Source organism: Onychomys torridus, chromosome 17 (genome assembly GCF_903995425.1).
Source record: "Onychomys torridus chromosome 17, mOncTor1.1, whole genome shotgun sequence".
In the NCBI taxonomy this organism is placed as follows: domain Eukaryota; kingdom Metazoa; phylum Chordata; class Mammalia; order Rodentia; family Cricetidae; genus Onychomys; species Onychomys torridus.
This window is the reverse complement of record NC_050459.1, coordinates 48592007-48609109: the sequence shown is the minus strand read 5'-3', so window position 1 is coordinate 48609109 and position 17103 is coordinate 48592007. Positions and strand designations below refer to the sequence as shown.

Here is a 17103-nt window from a genome sequence, read left to right as displayed (position 1 = left end):
AAACTGAATCTGTTCTACCATTTCTTTCTATTTCATAAAAAGGAAGTGTGAAGTCACAAACAAGTGTTAGAGGTAAGTGTTTCCTTCACTTCATGTAAGTCTAAAGTGATAGGCTCGGAAAATACACACAGGTTGGATGGTATCCTTACAATCTGAAAGGAGCATTTCACACATGCAGACTGTTTCCTGGGATTCCACGTAACAGTCGAACACTGCTATTTTCTTTTGCTGCTTACAACAATCCAAGTCTCAGGATCATTCTTTAGTTTCAGATTAGTTATGTTATACTTTCTTGATTTTCATTTAGAAAAGACAACCACAAATTCACTAGTGTTAGTTTAATTCACTTTAAAAATAAAATGCAGATGGAGATGCAAAATAAGATGCAGATATGTGTACTCTGGGCAAGACAGGCAATGGAACTTCTAACAGTGACTAACAGTCCATTCTTCGGTTGAAACTGAGATGAACTAAACAGAAGGAAGTGACTTGCCTTCTTTGTTTTATCAAGAAGGGCCTTTGCTATAAAAGCTTTATTTCCACTAGGCATTGAGTAAAGGTGAAATATTCTTTATTTATAGTATCATCTTTTAAATGTGATTTTTATCCACGAAGGTGTGAACAATAGCAGAGAAAATAAAATGGGGGCAAAATAATTGAATAACTTCTATCCCAATGCATTTTTTGAGAACAAATCCTACAGGTCATATCTTCAGCATCCCAAGAAGCTTTAAAAGGGGGCTTTATTAAATACCATATTAGGAGGAGAAAGCACTGAAATTTTTATTTCCATAAAATATGGTAATGCTATCCTGTATTGAACAGGGGTTTGAACATAAAGGTCAAAAAACGTCACAAGGAAACTAACATGTTTCTACAGAAGAGCAAAGACAAAAAGAAATATAACCAGTTATAGCTCTACAAATGGCAGCCAGTGCCACGCCAACATGTCTCCAACAAGACGCAGAAAACTGTTTCCAAACATAAAGTCATTTTCACATTTAAAGTGAAGATAAAGGAACTCCCAGTGGTCTCAGCTCTAAGTCTTATACTCTGTCATGTCAGATGTATTTTTTTTTTTGCCTATGTGTAATGCACACAAGGGCTATTTGATATTTGGTTAACTACTTATTACTTTGTGCATTCTTTCCCACAGAAGAAAGGACACATGAATTCAGGCATCAAATCCTAATTACACTTTTCAAAAATACAGCACGTACACATTCAAAAGACACGCTCATATGTAAATAATATTGGTTTTTATATCATTTTGAAATACTAAATTAAACATCAATTTGGTTATAAAGGTCAATGTTTTAGATCCAGGACTCTTATGATATCCAAATGTTTGATATGTACTTCATAATCACCTTGGGGCCTTTATAGACTCTTGATAATGTGACTATATGAGTGCATTGATTAAATTTTGTCACCTTGACACAAAGTAAAGGCACCTTGGAAAAGGAAACCTCAGTTGAGGAATTGCCTCGATCAGATTTGCCTATGGTAAGCCTTTAATTAATTAGTTAATTTTCTTGATTAATGATTGATATGGAGGACCAATTGTAGATGATGTCATTGCTGGACAGGTGTCCTAGGTTATATGAAAAAGCATGCTGATCAAGCGAGTAAGCATATTCCTGCACGTGCTCTGTCTCCAAGTTCCTGCCTTGGCTTCCCTTTATTTTGGATGGTGGCCTGTATGCCAATGAACTCTTTCATTCTCAAGTTGTTTTAGTTCTTGGCATTTCATCAAAGTAACCAAAAATAACTAGAACAAGGAGGTATTTTTGCACCTTAATTCTAATGATGGACAAAAGCTTTGGAGGATAAGATATAGAAGATTTTTGTAATGGTATGAGAATACTATAGAATGAAACTATCTGAGTACAGTGAGCATAGAGACAGAATTAAAGAATGATATGGATACAGCACTGTCATGCTTTAAAGAAACTGTGTTCTATCCATAAGGCTGGTACAGGTCCGATAAGCCAGCAATCTTGGAACATCTGTTTTTTTTTTAATCTTAAGAATTATTATTATATCTATTGAAAACTTTCATGGAGTATGAAACTCTGAGAAGACTGTAAATCTAGTTGCTATCACAGGCAGCACCTGTTTAACAGTCCTTGGCCAATCTGTTACTTCTCTGTGCCAATGCAAAAGCTGTTATAGCCATCCAATACACCACTATGTTTAGCAACAGAGCAAATAACTGCTACAGCATCCATATGGCAAACTGTGCTTCTAAATTGTTCATTACAGTCGACATCCTTGGCCTGAAAAGCAAATGACAGTACTTGCAGATGTTTTCAGCGGCAATTTTTCTTTTTAATGTCCCTTAAAGACATAGAACATAGCTTTTAAGCTTAGAGATGAAGGCAAAGCAGAATATCAAAGTGCAATTCAGACACTTGGTGACGATGTTATTTTTAATCACAGTGGAGAAAGTGTTCATTAGGCCAATGTAGAGCAAACAATTAAACAACCCAGATTTTCATAAGAATGACTCTAAGGAATTTTTAGCAGAATTCTGTAGCAAAGCTTTACTCTTCTTAAAGAAATTATAATTGAAGATGAAAAATAACCAAACTTAGAGATTTATTTTTATTTTAGTTAAGGGCACATACATGTCACTTGAGAGAACAGTCCTGGTTTTTAATGAGCAAAATATTCTTAATGACTATAAATAAAGATTTATAATTTACACTTTAAAAATAAAAATAGAATTCTGTTTATTCTATTGCTTCACAGAAATGCAGTTCTATTTTTTTTTTTTTCCAGGTGGACATTGTAAGACAGGTTTCTGTGCCGGGTTACCTGAGAGCTTTGATACCTACTGCAGGAGAGAAGCACTACTTCAGAGAAAGTCTGAAAGAGATGACATGCTAGGTAGAGATCAGGTGAGAAGTGTGTTAACACAATGAGAAACCTGGTGAGGCATGTAAGACCCAGGAAAGGATAGGCCGTGTGTCCTGTGTATTCCTAGTATACAGAGGGGGATTTTGAATGACACTCTTCTCAGGATGACATGAGCAAGCAGGATTTCAGAGTGTAACCAAGTTGGGGAACAAAGGAAATGATGTAGCATCAGAATTCATTACATTTTGATCAAATAAATAATTATATGGAAGGTAATGGGAGTCAGGTTCCTGCTCTCAGATGAGAAAGTTAAAATATGGAAACTGAGAAACTGGAATACTTTATAGTATTGTAAGTATCATGTAACATCATGGTCTTCAGTGACCACCCATAAGGAAGTAAAAACAGAAACTTGCAAACATGTCTATATGCAGTGCTTGTACATGTGTGTTTGATATTTCTCCTACATGTAGATATATTTTTATTTTAATGAGTAACAATGTAAGTACTCCATGTGAAAGTTACCACTAATGATAAACATCAACATGACCTATGTATGATAAGATGCAACCTATACAACTTCAGCCAAGATGCACTATTAAAAAAAAAAAAAAAAACAGTTGAGGAAATACTTGACAAATGCAAGGTAATTTATATTCTTCTAAGTAACTAAAAAAATATTTTAATGCCAAGATCTTTTTAGATGTCTGTTTGTTTTCTAATAAGAGATAACAAAGGGGTATGGATTTGGGTAAGTAGTGAGATTGGAAGGATATGGGAGCAATTGAGAGAGAGGAAAACTAATGAGAATATAATATACGAAAAATATCTATTTTCAATTTTAAGAAATGAAATGCTGTTTCAAACTAAAAGAGACAGTGATTGTAAACTGGATAGAATTGTTAGGGAACCATCATTATTTAAATAGCTGATGAAGCATGATTGGGAATTTGGAAGTTAGATGGAGATGGTATCTTCTTGTTATATTGCTAGTTTTAGTGGTTGTCAAAGCTAATTGTCTTGCTTCTAATAAAGAATTAAAGTGTCATAATTTCAGACCACTAACTTACATTGAAATAGTTTAATGAAAAAAGGTGAGTTTTTTTTGTTTAACTTGTTATTTTGCTAGTTAGAGAATGTTTTGAAATTAAAATGGCATAATTACTATATAAATATAAATTTGAAGGTATATCAACAGACTGCAGAGAGCCAACTTGAATAAACATACCTAAATCACAGCTTCTCCATCAAGGGATCAGGGAATATAATGGAAGAAAAGATAAAAAGATTGTCAGCGGACCAACACATTGTCTGTAAAACAGCTTTTTCCTAGAATATGAAAGGATATGATAACGAGAAAGGGGAATTTCTTGTGGCTTCACCACTACGCAAAAGACTAGAGGGAACTAATGACTGCTGGGAGGGGAATCAGAATTTCCCTGGGGTGAGCTTGCTTTATGGTTGTCAAATGTAGAGTGGTATAGGTCCTGGAACCATATATACACAATCAACAATAACAGACTCACCAGAATATATTTATATATTTGGGCATTTGTGCCTATCCAGGTGCAAAAACAGTAATTTAAATGTTTGTGTATTTGTACAAATCAATATGCAACACAACAATGAAAGAAAAAGAGTCTATCTAATTTGGGGGGTGACGCTCAGGAGTGATTAGAGGGAGGGTATCTGTGAGGGGCTGGAAGGATGAAAGGTAACGGGAAAAGTGATGTAATTCTATTTCAGTTAAAACATATGTTTTAAAAGTAAAAAGAGAACTAAAGTAAAATATACTTTGAACATGTAGACATTTATGATTATAGAAAAGTTCTTGCTCAACAGACTCTGTCACCTTACAATGTGTAGATATGCAAAGAGAAAGCTGCATCTCCAAAATAGCAAGAAAAATAGTGTCTTGGTATACAGGAAAAGAATATAAAATCCTTAAAATATTGATCTTATATTAAAAATATATAGGGACAATACATTAAGTGTTATGCAGAGAATGTATATATATAACATAATGTATTTATATTTACACATATGTAAATATAGTCAGATAGACACTAGCAGTGTTAATTGATTTGTAATATGTTCAGAAAAGTATTAATATAGAGAAATATTGCAAGTAGAGAGAAAACACCAGGATACTGTGAAAGCAAATCATATTATTTCTATCTATAAAAAGAGTAAACTGGGGCTGGAGAGATGGCTCAGTGGTTAAGAGTACTGACTGCTTTTCCAGAGGACCCAGGTTCAATTCCTGGCACCTACATGACAGTTCACAACTGTCTGTTACTCCAGTTTCTGGAGATCTGACACTGTTATACCAATGCACATAAAATGAAGTTAAATAAATTATTAAAAAAGAAAAGAAAATATTTTCAATTATTTTTTTAAAAAGAGTGAACATTAGAGATAGACTAAGAGCAACAATATAAAATAAATATTTGTGAGGATTTCAGAATCGAGTGATTATTGACATAGGATTCTCTGCTGAAGTCCAATTTATATTAAAAATCATGAAAGGCCAATGGAAGGGACCAACAGCAGTAACAATGAAAAGAAGCAAATTCCAAGAGTGGCGGCTAGAATATTTTAGTTGAATACAGTGTTATTATAATATGATTAAACTTTTATTTGCTATTCAATTGTGCTATTAAGATCTTTAAGTTTCAAATGATACCAGAAAAATTTTACTTCAATAAAGACTTGAAAACAGTTTTCATTCTGTCTAGAGAAGATGATATTGCCAAATAAAAGTGAGAAGTAATTAATGTACCAAAGAAAATGGGAGGAAGTTCATAATTAGTTTAATGGTTAAGGATGATTGACAGATAAAATAAAGTATGAATACAAGTGAAGACTGAATGGAACAGGAATGAAGAAAAGGACCTCAGAAGCATCTTTCCTCTTTTCCTATGATACAAGCCTCCTGCTGTTATTTTGGGGATCTTTGAAACATTGTAAAGAACGTTGTTGACAATTTGGACAAACAGGATATTTTTTCAGTGCCTAAGACAAAAAGCCTTCTACCCCAGCATTGGCAATTATGGTATATTAGGAACTCTCATTGTTAGAGAAACCATGCAAGAAGGGAAAGAGGCTTTATTTGGCTCACAGTTTTAGGGTATACAGTTCATCCCTGGCAAGGAATGCATGACGGCTGGGACCAGCTTGGTCCAGGTAGTCACTTAAGGCATGGCTTCCTCACAGTCTGCAATGAAGCAGAGCGCTCAGGCCAGGCTAAAATTTTCAATTCCAGCAAGCCTTCCTCCAGCTAGATATTACCAGCTGGAAGTTATACCACACCTCACAAGCTGGAGCCCAAGTACTCAAACACCTGTGTCTGTAAGGAATACTTCACAGCCAAGCCATTGTACATGACAAAAGTTAACACTCAACACCAAGCAAAGGTCTGGCTTGGAAAGCCTTTCCTTCCGATTTAATTTTCAAGAGAGAAAATATACTTAAAAAATGACAGAGTGAAAAGAAAGAGAAAAAGATTGGGGAGAAGTACAAAAGGTGCCATGATGCCTGTGCAAACCAACTTGACTGTTCTGAACTAAATTGCATTCTACCATTCATAGAGAATTTGGTGGTTTGATATAAATAAACAATATTAATAAATACGATTTTTGCTATCATCTTAAAATTTCGAATTTTAGTGCAGTGAAACTATACTTACAATGTAGAAATGGTAAAAACATAACACGCTTTTATGACGTTGTATAGCCCATGAAAACAGTTCAACAGAAAGAGAAAGCTCTAGAGCAAAGGAGGGGCTCTAGTCCATCAATTATGATAAATTAACTAAATCGATAGAAGATACCAATAGTGGACAAGCCATCAGGATGCAAGTATATGCATTTTATAATTAGTGTTTTCTGAAACATAAACTGCTATAACAAATGCCTCTTAATTTTCCAACAAAGGTTTCCTGGCAAACCAGAGCTCAAAAACTACGTCCATGTAATCCCTATCCTTAATAATAAAAAATGGAATTTATTATTTTTTTCTAGTTGTCTCAGGTTTACAGAGACATAGATAGAAATAAATACAACCTAAACTCTAGATGTTAAGCTTTTGTTCCAGATGGTGAGATAACAGATAGGCATTAACACACACACACACACACACACACACACACACACATACACACACACACACACACTCCTGTAATAAAAAGTTGATATAAGTAATACAGCCGTTTAGAACCCAGGCATGGCGGTGTATACCTATAATACTACATTGCTGAGAATGAGGCAAAAGCATGGCCATGAGCTTGATGACAGCTTGAGCTACATGGAATACATAACAAGGTCTTGTCTCAGAAAAATCAAAACCAAACAGATAACAAATAACTTCTAAGGAGAGAATAGTACTGTTTGTTCACAGTGGGCACATTATACTATCTCCGAACATGCAAACGGGCTTTTCTTTTGCAGGCACAACTCTTATTCACACAGCATGTCAAAGACTATTTGAAGTAAGCGTTCCAGTTTCTGGTGGAATCAATTTGAAAACCTAACTTCTTTAAGCACTCTGCACCCGAGGAAGTCAACAGAGCAGCTACCTTTGAAGTTAGGCCGGATCCTCGCATCATACCCAGATGTCCTCCCCATCAGCTTGTCCAGAAAATCGGAAGGTGACATTGGAGCACTTCGCGATCTCGCACTGTTTGTCTCCTTCGTGGCAACCAAGCTGCAAATGAGAACAAAGTGAGAGATTTTACAAACAGAAATCAGACATCGCCTCCTGTAAAAACGCAATGTGAAAGAAATGTACACATCACACAGTGAATAATACAAGACAAATGTTTATGGATTTATGATCGATGATTGTAAAATCTCACATGAATTCCTTCATTTGTTCGAGGTAGTGTTATGTTGTACTAAACCTGGAGACAAAAATCTATTTCCAAATTTTTAAGCTTTCCAAATTTGTTTACTCAGACTTGATGTCAGATTACCATTTTGGCTGACAGTATCTTTAGTGCTTGAGGTATAAAACTGTGAAAGTTTAGCTGTGGTATGTAATTTTCTTTGCTTTTATTGAGACAAAAACTTCCACCTTTTAGTTTTTGTGCATTTTGCTCAGCGGAAACAAAATGACTCTAAAATGTATAAATAATAATGTTCTTTATTCAGTGAGAATGTTTCCTCTATTAATAACAATTCTATTAAATTCACTTATTTGCACTTGTATGCTGCTTATCATCTGTTGTATACATTTTGTTATGATCCCCCACCCCCACCCCCACCCATCAATGCCTGAAGCAGGAGGGAGAGCTGGGCCTGTGGCCATAAGAGTAGGAGAGCTGTTCCTATCCCTCCCAGCTGCAACACTCTAGAGAGCAGGCCATGCATCTCACCTGGGCAACGAAGTAGTGCCAACCCTATTGGCAGAGGTGTGGATGAGCCAACCCCCGAAGATGTAAGCATGGGGAATCTGTCTCCACTACTCATTTGTCACCTGGTGGTATGGGTGGGAGAGATGTCTCCCTTACTCTCCCTTCCATTACGGCCTGCAACAGACAAGTGAGCTGACCTTCCCCCTTGTCAGCAGCAGCACTCAGGAAATCAGTCCCTACTCCTTGCCTCGGCAGCACAGCAGAGCTGGCCAAGCAATGTATATCTTTACCAGAAAATGAGAAGAGGTTATTTATATAAAAATAGCTGCTGTTGATATTTGGGTGTTTGAAAATTTCACTGTATGTTCTTTTCAGATACATCAAGAAGTATTACATAGCATCATGGAAAATGATATTACTAAGATGTGAAATTAAAATTTATACTATCTTTTTCATTTTTGACAAAAGTAATTATATTTCTTTAGTGGATAAAAAATAAAATTTTAGTACTATTCCATTGTATTCACATTGTACTTTTCTTTCTAAAGATCTGTTTTCCTACTTTTCGTTGACTTATTTCTAAAATAACTTTTGAAAATACAATGCAATATCAGTCTTAAAATATATTATTAGATCCAAAGATACATCTTTCATCTCATAACAAACAATTATTTATTCTTTGTAACTAATTATCATGGTACTTTGACATTTGAATTAGTCTGAAGACTCACATACTAAAATTTTCTAATAGTTGGTATGAAGATCTCATCTGTGTAAATTTTTCCTTTAAAAATCTCTCCAAACTCAAGTACAGGTTAGTACTTGAATACTAATGACATTTGACACCTTGATTGTCTAGAGAATGTGATCACATTACTTAAAACCAGATATCTATAGTAAGAAAATGCGTTGAAGAATAAATATGATGAAACAGATTTTATTTGGCTAATGTGGCATATTTCTACCTGTGAATATCTTGTTCTGATATGTAGATATCAATAAGATATAGAAGCTACAGTTCACAGTGGTGAACTGTGTTCTACCTACAGGCATTTTGCGTGTTTGCTGATCTGAACAGAAGCAAGACAGCTTCCTGCTAATCTCAACACATCATCTATGAGTCTACTACAAAGCATACAGATGCATTCACTATATTATTATCACTCCCAAATTCCTGGTTGAAAATTTCAAATTCTTAGCAAATACTACCTGCTTTCAATATCTCAAATGCTCTTTTGGGAGAATAAAAAAGAGAAAGTATAATTATTAGTATTTCAATGTGAAGATGAGCCTTGATCATTTTGTCCATTAATAATTCATTAATTAAAATATTTTCATATTTTATTTCTTTTGATATTTGTTTTTATTAGTCTGTATAGTAAAAACAATGGATTTCACATATGTAAATAAGGCACCTTGGTTAAATTTATATCCATTTCAGTAAGTCAAATATTGCAATAATTGTATTTTTATGAAATTTGATTTGAGTTACACCCCTAAAATTAAACTTGAAATATGCTCTTGTCCCCAGAGTTTTGTGTTCTCAGTTTTATTCCATAAAATATCATAACATCAAATCACCAGGAATGCTAACATTAAGAATCTATTTTTGTTAAGGACAAGAATTTTGTGAGAAGAACTTCAATAAATTATTTATTAAGCAACAATTACTGAAGCCTGGCAAAGACTCTGCATTATTACTGAGAGAATTTAAAGGAAGAACAGATATAAATAGAGAAATTTATTAAGTTAAATATATATGCATATATATATATATATATATATATATATATATATATATATCACTTAAATTACCAGCATTCTGTTATACCAAATGAAGGCATTCGTTGTCTATAAAGTTAATATTAAAAAAATTGGGAGAGAAAATATTGCATTAGTTTCCTGTTGTCTAGTATGAAATATGAAGGATGTATTTCTGCAAAATAATCTTAGATGTTTCTGTGCACATCAGGAAATCCATCAAAACTGTCTATTTTCTCTAAAAAGCAAAAATGGATTTTATTGTCAAATATTACCTTATTATTATGTAGGGTGAAAATTAATTTTATCCTAAATAAAATTAAACAAAAATCATGGTTCCATTGATTTCACACATAATATTTAATACAATTATTTTCTAAGTTAGTTAGTTACTAATTTATGATGAATACAGGGTTGGGAGGGAGACAGGATAAGAAGGGATGATGAATTATTTTTAAAAATGTAAGATTTCATAAATCTTTTACATAGGAAAATGTTCATCAAAAATAAAATGACCAGACATTTAATACATAAATACTTATAAAATGTAATATATGTCATAATACACTTAAATAGTTGCATACGCATACAACTAATTTTGATTTTGAGCATAATTTATTAGATATGATTCACTAAATTAAGAATAGTAAGTAGTGACTCCTAAAATACATGTGCATGATATATAATATGTGTGTGTGTATGTATATATTTTAGAAACATTATAGAGTATTAGGTTTCAATATGGATTTTCAAAAAGGCCTTAAATACTCATTGTCCCTCCCAATATTCATACAATGGGGGAGATAATGTCCCAAATAGACATTTTATGGCACCTAAACACCAGTGCCAGAAATGGGTTATGTCATTGATGAAAGGGGTGCCAGAGACCCCTCACAAAGTTCTCAGTCCATTGCCAAAGCTACTGATTACTGTCTGCAATGATGGAGTCCCACTGCTGAAGACACACCTGTTAGTTCCATTGAATGTGAAGAAATCAATCTGGATCCCAACTAGCAGTTTCACCCATTCATCACATTCAAAAGTACTTTGTACCTTACCTAATTGGAGAAAATTAATCATCCATTTTAACCAGTAACAAACCCTGTGACCTACATCAGAGACATGCCTACAAAAATATATTGATAAAACAGTGGTATGAATGCTATCGGTACAACCAATTACTTTTTTAAAATTGGATTTAAGGCCTAGTTTGTAAGAGGGAACCAATGCTAACACTGTTGAAATGGCTAAGCACCTAAAAATAGATAGGTCATGGGACTAGGGGGAAAACCTACTACTACTATTCTACTAAAGAAATACAAAAACAAATGATTCTTTATGACATACTGTTATGACTATAGATTAGTTCCTTGCTCAGTCCTCATCAAGTAAACTTCTTCTTGGAGTAGGTGGCGATTGACACAGACCCATAACTAGACAACATGCAAGAGAGCTTGGATCATTCAGTCCAGTATTTTATCAAATCCCTTTCTGCAAGGCTCAGGAATCTGAGGGAAACAGGAGATGGAAAGATTGTAATAGCCAGAAGTGATGAATGGCTTCAAGGCAACAGTATCTGATACACATATGATCACCCAGAGAGTATGGCAGTATGCACAAGACCCACACATTTTCAAACCAGAAAGTCACAGCATTATGAATTGGAAACTGACGCAAATTCCCACACCTAGTCAAGAAGCTGTTTATAATTGATATCTTCTGGAACAGGGAAAATCAATTTTCTCTAATGGAGTACCACCTGATGTTTCAACCACACTTCTGGGCAGATCCCATGCATCAGGCCAATATAAAATGGGCTTCATTTTTCTGTTTTGTTGTTTTGCAATTTTATGAGTTATTGGTTTTCTTTCTCTTTAGTTTGTATGCTTTGACTTTAAATTTTTGTTCTTTGTTTTCATTTTCTTTTTATGAGAGAGAGAACATGAAGTTGGGTGAGTAGGAAGGCAGGGAGAATCTGGGAAGACTTGGAAGAGGGAAAATAATACATCAAAATATACTGTATGAAAAATTTAAATGAAAAATTTAAAGAACGGTGGAGTGTGTATGACTCTTCTCTGAGTCTTTGAAATATTCAAAGCGTCATGCGCTGCTATCTTTGGATTCTGTGGGCAGTAAGTAGGCACTGGGAAATGAGAAGGGGGTGAAGGAAATGATCTGCTACCTGCTGTCATCTGTACTAAAAGAAAAAAACCTCACTTGCTTGGTTAGAGTCACACCAAGATATAGTGTTTGAAGCTACTGTAAAGTGTGTTGATTTCTTGATTCCTTTCTCAGCTATTTATCATATGTAGTGGGTAGCCATCCCAGCATTGGCCTGGAAGTTCCAACACCCATTGAGGCTTCAGTAATGATCACGCCCACAAGGCGGGGCAGAGGAGGGAGCGGAAGAGCGAGGAGCAGGAGGAGGTGGCTCTCTTGGTTCCGGGACGCGGGACGCTAGAGGTGGACCGAGCAGAGTTCTCCAGAGAACGCCGCCGGACTACCCTATACCTTTGCCAGACCCTGCGACCTACCCCTTCATTTGTAAGTTACCCCACAAAATAAACCTCCCTTTTAACTACGTGGAGTGGCCTTAATAATTTCACCAATAATCATATAAACTTTAATCCAGCCACTTGACTAAAGGTGTTTATCAGCTGTAGGAGTTCCCTAGTAGAATATTTGGGTTCACTTTTAAATACTATCATATCATCTGCAACTAATGATACTTTGATTTCATCCTTTCCAATTTGCATCCGCTCGATGCGGTCTTACTGCTATAGCTAGAACTTCAAGTACTATATTGAGTGGGTGTATAGAGAATGTAGTTAGAGTTTTCCTGCCTGGCCCAGTCAGGACAAATCTCTCTCACCCGCCACTATGGTGAAATTATTAAGGCCACTCCACATAGTTAAAAGGGAGGTTTATTTTGTGGGGTACTTACAAATGAGGGGGTAGGTTACAGGGTCTGGCAAGGGTATAGCACAATCCGGCGTTGTTCTCTGGAGAACTCTGCTCGGTCTACCTCCAGCGTCCAGAGTCCGGGAACCAAGAGCGTGAGTTCTTCCCGATCCTTTGTCTTCCGCTTCCTCCTCCGCCCTGCCTTGTGGGCGTGACCATTACCAAAGCCTCAGTGGGGGTTGGAACTTCCAGGCCAATGCTGGGATGGCTACCCACTACAAGAGAACACACAACTTTGTCTTGCTCCTGATTTTAGTGGGATTGCTTTGAATTTCTCTCCATTTAATCTGATGTTGACAATTGGTTTGCTATATATTGCTTTTACTATGTTTAGGCATGTCTCTTGTATCTCTGATATCTCCAAGGCTTTTACTATGAAGTGGTGTTTGATTTTTGTCAGAGGCTTTTTCAACATCTAATGAGATGTTCACATGTTTTTTTTTTTCTTCTTTCAGTTTGTTTATATGGCAGATTACATTGACAGATTTTCATATGTTGAACTATCTCTGAATCTCTGGGATGAAGCTACTTGATCATGATGGATGACCTTTTTGACGTGTTCTTGTATTTGGTTTGCTTATATTTTATTGATCATTTTTATATCAATGCTTATGAGTAAAATTGGTCTGTAATTCTCTTTCTTTGTTGAGTCTTTATGTGGTTTGGGTATCAGGGTAACTGTGGCCTCTTAAAAAGAATTTGGCAATGTTCCTTCTCTTTCTACTTTGTGAAATAATTTGAGGAGTATTGGTATAGGCTCTTATTTGAAAGTCTGGTATAATTCTGTGTTAAAACTGTCTGATTCTGGGATGGTTTTGGCTATTGTGAGACTTTTAATGACTGCCTCTATTTCCTTAGGGGTTATAGGTCTATTTACATTGTTTATCTGCTCTTGATTTAACTTTGGTAAGTGGTGTCTATCAAAAATTTCCCATTACTTTTAGATTTTCCAATTTTGTGGAGAACAGGCTTTTGAAGTATGACCTAATGCTTCTCTGGAAGAACACTTGACCAACTATATTCATAGCAGCTTTATTTGTAATACCCAGAACCTGGAACCAATCAAAATGCCCCTCAACTGAAGAATGGATAAAGAAACTATGGTACACTTACACAATGGAGTATACTCAGCTGTTAGAAAGTGATATAATGAAATTTGAAGGCAAATTGATGGAATTAGAAAAAAATCATCCTGAGTGAGGTAACCCAGACCAAGAAAGACAAGCATGGTATGTACTCACTCATAAGTGGATTATTAGCTATAAAATAAAGGATGACTATGCTGCAATCCACACATCCAGAGAGGCTAGGTAACAAAGAGGGTTCAAAGGGGGATATCCAGATCTCCTTGGGAAGGAGAAATAGGAAACATTTTGTGTGTGGACTTCGATCAGGTGGGGATAGAAACATGAGTGATCAGGTTGAGGGGTAAGGGGAAGAGTACTGTAAGAGATTACTGCAAAGGGGCATTTTAGGGTCAGGTTAAAAACCTTGAGCAAGGGAATCTCCCAGGAATCTACAAGAATGACCCCAGCTAAGACTCCTAGCAATAGCAGATATGTAGACTGAAGTGTCCATCTTCTATAACCAGACAAGACTGCAAGTGGAGGGAGTAGGAAACCAACCCAGTCACATAACCTTCGACCTATAGTCTGTCCTGCCTATGGGATGTGGTGGGGCCAAATCCTAGAGATTGAGAAAGTGGCCAACTAATGACTGGTCTAGCCTAAAACCCATGCAAGGAGAGTAAGCCAACCTCTGACACTGCCTGGAGCACCAAGACCCCCAAATGATGGATGACCTAGAGACCTAGGATAGAACCAAACATGACTGGAGGGAAAACAGCAATGATGCCTAATGATATTCTACTCATAGATTGGTGCCTAACCAAATTGTATTCAGAGGGGCTTCATCCAGCAATTGATGGAAACATGAAGACCCACAGCCAAACATTAGGAGGAGCAGGGAGAATCCTGCAAAAGAGGGTTGGGGATGATTGTGGAAGCCAGAGGGGTCAAGAACACCACAGGCAAACCCACAGAATCAACTAACTTGGGTTTGTAGGGGCTCATAGAGACTGAACTAACAACCGAGCAGCCTGCATGGGGACTGACCTAGGCACTCTGCATGTATGTTACAGTTGTGTGGCTTGGTCCTCTTATGGGACCCCTAACAATGGAAGCAGGGGCTGTCTTCAACTCTTTTACTGGCTTTTGGTACCCTAGTCATTGTGCTGGGACATCTTACCCAGCTTTAATACATAGGGAGGTGCTTAGTCTTACTGGAACTTGATATGCCATGTTTTGTTAATATCCATGAAAGACCTGCCCTTTCCTGAACAGAAATGGAGGAGGAGTGCGTGGGTGGGAACAGAGGAGTGGGTTCAGAGGAGGGACTAGCATGGGAGGAGGCAGAGGAAAGTGTGGCTGGAATGTAAAAGGAACTAATAAATAAGTAAAATAAAAATCTCTTCACCTTTCACAATAAAAATTGCAAGCAAGCTTTGCAGGTTGATAACTATAAAATATACAAAAATCCTGGGCAGAGAAATACTGAAGTTTTGTTTCCAGTTAGTATGACTTGAGTGTGTGTATCTATCCTCAGTTTCTATGTTAGAATTCTAATTCCAAGCTGATGGTGATAGAACATGGAACTTTGGGCAGCTCACTAGAATCAGGTAGTAAAGGCATGGTAAGAGACGTCCCAGAGGTTGGTTTAGCACCTGCAAATATGAGGTCACAGTGAGAAGACAGTGGTCATTGATCCAGCAGAACTTCACCAGACACATATTTTTGTGGCTTGATGTTGGAATTGATGGTAGCACTATAAGTAATAAGTTTCTGTTGTTTATATGACATCATTTACCAACAGTTGATTACCATTTCCTTAAATGGGCTAGTGTAGAGCCACACAATTGGACAGACATGTTTGGTTTTATTTTGATAAATTTAATTTTGAGTGAAAAGGACTTTTTCCTCAAAAAAAAAAAAAGCCATCTAATCATTGCCTATGAAATATCTCTTTTCTTTTTCTAAAAATTGTAGAGACTTCATATACAATGAGATTTTGTGTCAACTATAATTCTTGCTCTTATATGTTCTTCTTAAAATGTACTTCTAACACAGTAGTATGTGACCTTGGTACCATATTAACATTAGCTTTCAGGGAATTGTAATCATTTTAAGTATCGCATAATAAAACACACAAGGCTCAACATTCTAAATGTTCTCTCTTTTAAAGTGTCAACATCATCTGTACATTCATATTCACAAATATATATATATATATATATATATTTTTTTTTTTCTCAAAACCTCAAGATAGAACGAGGCAACGAGAAATTACAGGATTAATTTAAGATAGTTCTTCTGAAAATAAACTTGATTATCAAGGACATTTTTTTTTTTGTTCAAACCTCTCAGTACACAATGCTAAGATATTTACAGCAAGTTACTATGACTGTGGGCAAATTAACATGATCAGTACTTTTAAAAGAAGCAAACTTGACTCTCTTATTTATGAATCTTCTCAAAAATCTGTGTTAATTAGCTTCCCTCCCACACTTGGCTACTGCTCATTTTTATGATGTTCTGAGAATCTCACTATTAACTTCATTTGGAAATTATGTATGGCCTCAAACACATTGCCTTCAAAGTCTTTTTTCTTTATTATTATTATTATTATTATTATTATTATTATTATTATTATGTTTTAATTTTACACATCAGCCATGGGTTCCCCTGTCGTCCCCCCTCCGGCCCCAACCCCCACCTTCCACCCATCCCCTGCCCTCCATTACCATCTCCTCCAGGGCCAAGACTCCCCTGGGGATTCATTTAAACCTGGTGGATTCAGTACAGGCAGGTCCAGTCCCCTCCTTCCAGGCTGAGCAAAGTGTCCCTGTGTAAGCTCAAGGTTCCAAACAGCCAGCTCATGCACTAAGGATAGGTCCTGGTACCACAGTCTGGATGCCTACCAAACAGTTCAAGCTATTCAATTGTCTCACTTATCCAGAGGGCCTGATCCACCTGGGGCTCCACAGCCTTTGGTTCATAATTCATGTGTTTCCATTAGTTTGGCTATTTGTCCCTGTGCTTTTCCAATCTTGGTCTCAACAATTCACGCTCTTACATTCCCTCCTCTTTCTTGATAATTGGACTCCTGGA

General features: G+C 36.1%; 1 protein-coding gene across 2 annotated transcripts in view; it reads right to left on the bottom strand.

Annotated features, from left to right (window-relative positions):
- Glra3 (glycine receptor alpha 3) overlaps positions 1-17103 on the bottom strand; it is a 159629-nt gene that overhangs the window by 99868 nt on the left and 42658 nt on the right. For both annotated transcript variants that reach the window (XM_036166467.1, XM_036166468.1), the window contains exon 2: positions 7439-7566. In XM_036166467.1, the coding sequence (XP_036022360.1) occupies positions 7439-7566 (128 nt within the window). The remainder of the gene's footprint in view (positions 1-7438; positions 7567-17103) is intronic.